The 7,249-nt window shown below is 37.4% G+C and overlaps 1 protein-coding gene across 2 annotated transcripts; it reads right to left on the bottom strand.

Annotated features, from left to right (window-relative positions):
- Nucleotides 1-1,664: 1,664 nt before the first annotated feature.
- LOC139190366 (importin subunit alpha-2-like) lies at nucleotides 1,665-5,852 on the bottom strand. Of its 2 annotated transcripts, XM_070810510.1 has the most exons (11): nucleotides 5,446-5,839; nucleotides 5,191-5,287; nucleotides 4,986-5,077; nucleotides 4,766-4,897; nucleotides 4,469-4,654; nucleotides 4,214-4,377; nucleotides 4,053-4,131; nucleotides 3,412-3,540; nucleotides 2,800-2,927; nucleotides 2,337-2,708; nucleotides 1,665-2,232 (listed from the first exon to the last, which is right to left on the bottom strand). In XM_070810510.1, the coding sequence occupies exons 1-10, from the start codon at nucleotides 5,653-5,655 to the stop codon at nucleotides 2,339-2,341; spliced, it is 1,587 nt and encodes a 528-aa protein (XP_070666611.1). In that variant the 5' UTR covers nucleotides 5,656-5,839; the 3' UTR covers nucleotides 1,665-2,232; nucleotides 2,337-2,338. The 2 variants fall into 2 exon arrangements, with proteins under 2 accessions (XP_070666611.1, XP_070666610.1); XM_070810509.1 differs by lacking the exon at nucleotides 3,412-3,540 and having other exon boundaries at nucleotides 5,446-5,852.
- Nucleotides 5,853-7,249: the final 1,397 nt, after the last annotated feature.

Genomic DNA, 7,249 nt, shown 5'->3' with positions numbered 1-7,249 from the left:
GTTGTTTGAACTTGTATTTTAGCGGGTAGACTAAATTTGCAAACTAAATATTATGTTACCAATTAAAAATAAGCACGTTAATCAACAGTTAAGTAATACTCCAATCATCAATTTCTATATCGTTTATTTTATAAAATTTTATTTATACATTTAATGTTCCTAACATTATCATTAAGTAATTCCTTTTAAACTCATTTATGTCTAGGGTGCTAATCTTTTCCATTGTATAAAATAAGATAATAATATTATTTTTATTCAAAAAGATAAAGCTTCTCTATATCAAGTGCTAATACAGCAACGACGAGAGAGTGGTATTTTTTTAAGATCATATTTTGTAGCAATTGACATATAAATGATATGCATTAGATATCGCGTGCTATTACAGATAAATGCGATCTAAAAATATGATATTTGTAATGATACTATCAAACCTAATGCATTATTTTTTTTTTCTTTTTGGAAAAGGGTTGAGGAGTTTGAAGAGCCATAGGAATACATGTAGAAGTAGCTGCCTCAAGGTGAAAGCCACACATGAAAGATGAGCTTTATTATCCTGTAAATCTCATCCCATTACCACCCTAATCACAAACAAAAACTCACCCAAACACAGAAGCCGATATAAAAAGATTGGATTGAAAAGACCAAAGAGGGCCTCTCAAACTCTTTGCCTCTTGATCCGTAGCCGCTATTCACGAGGTTTGTATTTGTAAAATTGTAATTGTATGGATAGATAGATAGGAAGGAAACAAGAGACAAAAATTTGCCAGAAAGACAGTAATATGATATAGCAAAGGAAAATGAAAGCTCATGGTGATGGCCCACCTTTTGTTTCTGTCCCCACCACAATCCCAATAATAACCCTGGACCACATTGGGATCACATACCCCAAAATACAAAGGTTAAAATGTAATTTTCCCAATCAATATATCGCAGAATTAGCATGCCTGCTGTGCTGCTATAGGGGGCAATCTTCAAATTTCAATGATGTTCATATCATACAAAATTTATTTCTTTTACCCTTCTGAGAAAATCAGAGGTTTTTATTACTGATCTTCTTTCCTGCAAATTGCAAAAAATAAAAATAAAAAAAATAAAAACCTGAAAAGTTGGCTTCTAAAAAAGGAAGGGAAACAGCATGAAAACAATTCACATGCGTACAAAAAGATAAAAACAAAAAAGCATGAAAATTGCGGCAATATATCGATTTGCTGGTCAAAAAATGTGAAACATCGTTTTCCCAAGTGTGGATTTGTTCTGTCACTCCCAAAACCCTAAAAATCCTTCGGTTGGTTTTTGTGGAAATCGATGCCCTTCCTTCAGTTTTATCTTCATATCTACAGTATAAACACTTGTGTATTATAATACACACACACATTGTACTGTTTCATGTTTTACTTTTACCTCATCGTCTAATTACCTCCTTTTTTTACTCGTCTTCGTATGTCAAATTATAAGGCCCAGCCCATTGACTAAATGGCCCAGTAGATTTGTGGAACAAATAGGGTGGGTAGGCCCAACCAAAACAAAAATAACTCTACCCCGATAGTCCATACAAATGGCTTTCTTCCTAAAAAAAAAGTTGGTGATTGAATAAATCAGACGAAAACAAACAGATTGATTAAACAAAACCAAGTGAGACAAATACGGAGTAAAAAACTTAGAGGTGAAACTTTAAACTAGGCTCCAGGTGTAAAAATTGGAAATATGGAGAAAAATATAATACAACAATCACAAGGTCATAATACTAAAACACCACTAATCATTTTCCTTGCAATACACCAGAAAATGACTTCATCAACTCTGTATTCACTTGACAAGGCAAAACAAATCCCCGACTCTTCAGAAAAACTAAATTTACTCGTACAAACTATTGACTCCAAATTATAAAACTCGATGCTGCATTCAAGAAAACCCTCACCAGCACATTCCTTCAAGGGCCCTGTTCATGCAGCAACGAGCCTCTACGACACTTCCCATAGTATTTCATGGTAAGAGGCAGCGATCATGACCCCTGCCGACCAAACTTCATGTGCCACAACTGAACCCACCCATCTCTTCTTATTCGGTCATAGTAGAATAAACTGACCCACCTTGGCATCTCTGACGACAATGGACACCGGACCAGACTGAAACCAGACACACAAGATGCCCCCGACCCACTCCAACTTGACCTCAACTTGACCCCAAACTTGACCCTCATCAGAAACTTCTGCTCCATTCAATCACAAGCTCCTGCAATTTTTGAAAACCAAAACAGTAAATAACAGGGACACAATTACGTCAGAACCTGTCGCAGTATTTAGGATAACCATCTATCTCAGACTGGTTTTGCATACCTTCAGCTAAAGTTGAATCCACCAGATGGAACCTGAACCTCACTCCCTCCAAAGCGGAAGCCTGGCTGGGATCCGTCTCCTGCTGGTAATGTCTCTTCGTCTTCCTCCAACCAATATGTCTCCAGAATTTTTACAGACTTCTCATAGATCTCAGTGTTGTCGTGACTCTGTAGATTTTCAATCTTTTCTAGACCCTCAGCATCATCAACCAGCTGGGCATACAAATTAACTTCACTGTTACCCGCAGCTTTTTCAGCTTCCCCAACCTTCAGAATGTTCTCCAACCCCTCTAAACAGACGGTGACGATCCTTGGATCAGGGCATACAAGAAGATCACACAATGGTTTTATACAGCCTTCGCCAACCAGGTACCTGAGACCCATAAAGAAAAATCAAACATAATAAGAACCTTACAGCTAGAGAACCAAGAGGACCGAAAGACGGCAATTACGAGAACACTCACTTGATTTGATCAGGAGTGCCACCAGAAGTAGCATTTGAGATTGCCCATGCAGCTTCTTTCTTTATGTCAAACTCAGCATGTTGGAGTAAGTTGACCAGAGGACCAATCAAACCAGCTTCAATTATAGACTGCGTCATTTTAAAATGTATTAGTAAACATGGATAACTAATTTTCATGAACACAAATTTAAATGATAGCTTTTCAAATGATTCACTTCTATAAGAGATGACCTTTGCATACTTGCGGCAAGTTATCTAATTAAAGTTCCCACATAAACTGAGAATCTCATATTTAGTTAAATACTAGTATGATGAACTTTTCCTCCAAACTTGAACGGAAAAAGTTGATACTAGTAAAACAAAACCATCAGTTTCAATGTTAGAGAGACGTGTCATGTTCAGAACTTAGGACAGTAGATACTGCCGAAATGCTAGAATGTCCACACAGAAAACCCCAATATTTTAACAAGAGATCTATTGTAACAACTAACATGCATAAAGCAATAATACACAAGAATATTCTCAAAATATACAATAATTGAGTGTAAAGACATCAGTAGCCAATATTAGAAATGAGGATAATCAATACAATAACTTATTTTAAAATGATTACCTGTATTTGATCCCTGTTTCCAGCTGTAATGTTTGAGATTGTCCAGCAAGCTTCTTTCTTGATGCTCTTTTTATGATTATGAGTCAGCAGGCTCAGAAGGCATGGGAGTGAACCATTGTTGATGATACACTGAAGAAAAGAGTTACTTGTCATGGTCATAAAAAATAAAAATAAAAATGGGTCACATAATGAGAGCAAGATGACATTACATAATGGTAAAATCAGATTTAGTAATTAGTACCAAGTTAATAACCTTACAATCACCATGATTCAACCACAAAGGGATTTCTTTTTCATTATAAAGGTTTAAACTTAAAACGAAAAACCCTTCAGATTCACATGTTGAACACACATAAGATGTAAATAAGTTATTCAGAATTTCAGATTCTAGACATGATCAACTAGCACCCAATATTGTATGACATGACCAACAGAGTTTTCCAATTAGGTTCTGTCTTTACCATAATTTCGAATTACCGAAAAATGCTTAACATTTTCCTGGCGTAAAAGAAAAATTCATAGTTTAACGCTGTCAGGTAATACCCTTGACCAAACAATCATTGCTGTATGATTCTAAAAAAAAATTTAAATAACACAAGTAATGAAAACGTAAGTGAAAAAGAAATTCAAGGTCCGGATACCTGAGTCTGAAGATCATCTCCAGTCACAATATTACCAACAGTGCGAAGTGCAGGAATGAGAACAGAAGGAGATGGATGTCTGGAACAACAGAACAAACCATCAGTATCATGGGCGAATAAAAGATAAGTAAAAGCACAGAGATGAAGAGTGTAACACTCACAAGAGGAGCTGCACAAGTCGGACACAGACACCTGCCTCAATCACAGCTTGGATTTTGTCATTCGTGCCATCCGAGAGATACGAGAGTGCCCAGCAGGCATCTGTCAAGACTTCTTCATCATTGGAATGAACTAAACGTTCAAGAGCTGGAAGTGCTGGCTTCACCTGATAATGAGACCCTAAAGTTAATAAATCGCCAGAAAGATAAATCAAAGAATTGTTCAATTCCAAACAGTGGGCAGTACAAGGCACAAACCTGGTCAAATGGAGGCTGTGGCTTGCCCCTGCAAAAGTTAGACAGTGTCCATGTTGCATTTCTCAGCATTGAAAGCTTTGCATGCTCATTCAACTGAGCAAGCAACGGCATCAAGGCTCCACTGCTGAGGACAAGATCACGACATCTAGGGGAATCACCAGCAACATTTCCCAATGCCCACACAGCCTACAATTTCGGAATAGATTTTCAGAAACAGTTTAGTATAACTATAATCTATCCGGTAAAATACAATCTATACATTGGCCACAGACAGCGCCAATAAGTGTTAACATATACCTGCTCCCTAACATCATCACTCGGAGAAGCAAGAAGCTTTACAAAGATTGGGACTGCCCCCTGCTCAATCACCACCTTGGTGTTCTCTGAGGTTCCTGACGCTATGTTTGTAAGAGCCCAAGCAGCCTCGAACTAGACAAAATCAAATACATCAGCAACACAAATAAACAAAAACACAGACAATCATAAATAACAATGCAACAGAGAAAAGAATTCGGACCTGAAGTTGCGGAAAATCCTCCCTCATGAGGAATGCCACAAAGCGGGGAACAACTCCTGATTGGATAACTTCCTCAATCGGAGGGCTTCGTTCTACAAGTTAAAAATTTAGATTATATCAGTACTACCAATTTTTCATATAAACTAAAAACATTAAACACAAACACAAAGAGAAAAAAAAACTCAAAAAAATCACGTATTATTACCAATCGAAAGCAGTTTTCGGAACTGAGTAGTGGACTCCAGCTGCAAACTGTTGTCGTCAGACCAAACCCCAGCAACCATGGCAGGTAGACTCTCTAACTGCAATCATATACAAACCCACATAAGTACCGATAAGTTGAATTTTACCCTAACCTATTGCTCAAAACATCAAATCAAACCCTAAGTGTCCAATATCGGATCCATTCAAAGCCACAATTGAAGAGATCGGCAACAAAAACCCCTAGCAAAATTGTTACCTTCTTCTCGAGATTTGATGGCTGGAGAGATGGCGCGAATTGTTGCGCTTGGAGGCCTTCGCGACGCTTCTTCAGCAAGCTCTCTTCGCGCTTGCTCTTCCGGATCTCCACCATGTTGTCCTCTCTCCTGCGACGACCCTCATCGGCGTCCACCGCCACCTTGTAGCGGTTCCGGCGGACCTCGGTCCTCGCGCTCGGCCTCAGCGACATGTCGTAAGATTTGAGTACGTCTAAGGGAGATTGATCGTGATCCCAATGGGTTGGAGACGGAGAAGGAGAGCAACAGAAAACCCTAGAAATTGAACTTCTCTGAGTATTCGAAAGAGAGAGAGGGACTGAGGAAGAGAGAAGGGTTTCTATAGGCCCCAATCGGGTGTTTGAATTTTTTATTTTTATTTTTATTTTTTTTCGGGATTTTACAAGAGCTGGTTACTTAACTAATTATGGTTTTTCAGGTATTTTCATTATTGTAAAATAATTTTTTTATTCCTCCAAAATAATTAAATTTATGCTAGTAAACAATTTCACATTTCATTCTTTTATTTTCTGACGAATAAATTTTTTCACCAACCAAGAATTCGTTAGAGCTGCTTTTAAAATGATAAAAAATACCTTTAAAAAAATATATTTTTGAAGTCCAAAAGCATTAAGTATTTTAAGTGTTTTTTTTTCATAATTTACTTCTATTTTTATTAAACATTAGTTTTAAAATCATTTCATCTAAAACGCTTCAATCATTTGAAATACACTTTCAAATGAGCTAAAAAGTCAATGTCAATTGTTAATATTTTTTTTGTTACTAAAATGCAGAAAATATTAATTGACTTAATTTTATTTTAATATTTAAAATATTTTATATTTTCAAACAATTTATCCCTTGTTACAAATAAGAGAGAAATGCTTCGAGGTTACACCAATTTTTTTTTATTTTACATCATTTAGAAATTTAGCTAATAAAAAACAATATACCAATCTTTTTTTTTTTGAACAAAGGTACGATATTCATTAAATAAACAGAATTCGTACAAACTGAGGATAGTGTACAAAATGGGCCTCGATAAAAACCTTGTCGGGAATTTCAACCTGGTCGAAGGAAAAGAGTGTCTCGCACAACAATAGACCTATCCTCAAATGAACAATCAAACTTACAATCCTTCCTCGAACAAAATATCCAGAATTAAATCTAGAGGTTCCTTGAACCACACAATCTCCTCAGTACAAGTAAGCCCTAGCCGAGCAAGCCGATGAGCCGCCAAATTTCCTTCCCGTTGTACATGACTTACCGTCGACTTCGACCACTCCAAACAGAAACATCTCAAATCATTAATAATGAGTCCAAAATTAGACATATCCTTACCTTGACCCTTAATGGCAGCCAATACCAAGCCCGCATCTCATTCAAGTTGAACTTGGACATTGACTGAATATAACCCGTGAACAAACCGTGCAGGGTGCCTTGCTGCTAAGAATTCCGTATGCAAAGCAGACGTGGAGCAATGAATGGGACCTGCTGCAGCACTTAAAAACTCCCCCAAGTGATTGCGCAAAAACAATTCCATACCTACCCCGATGTTACCGGTGATTCCATGCTCCATCGAAATTGCACTTTATCTAACCCTCCACTGGTTTTATCCACTTTTGCAACTCACGTCTCCCCTTCCTTATGTCTGTCTTATGGCACCTATGGAATACCTGCAACCAACCCTCCGTCAGTAATACGATCTCATCCGGATTTGAGTACTTACCGTTCCAAAAAACTTCATTCCGGTATTGCCATAGTGACCAAACCAACATTAGACCAAGC

This window comes from Malus domestica, chromosome 13 (assembly GCF_042453785.1).
Source record: "Malus domestica chromosome 13, GDT2T_hap1".
In the NCBI taxonomy this organism is placed as follows: Eukaryota; Viridiplantae; Streptophyta; class Magnoliopsida; order Rosales; family Rosaceae; genus Malus; species Malus domestica.
Note: the sequence above shows the minus strand (reverse complement) of the source record. Positions and strands in the feature narration are given on the sequence as shown.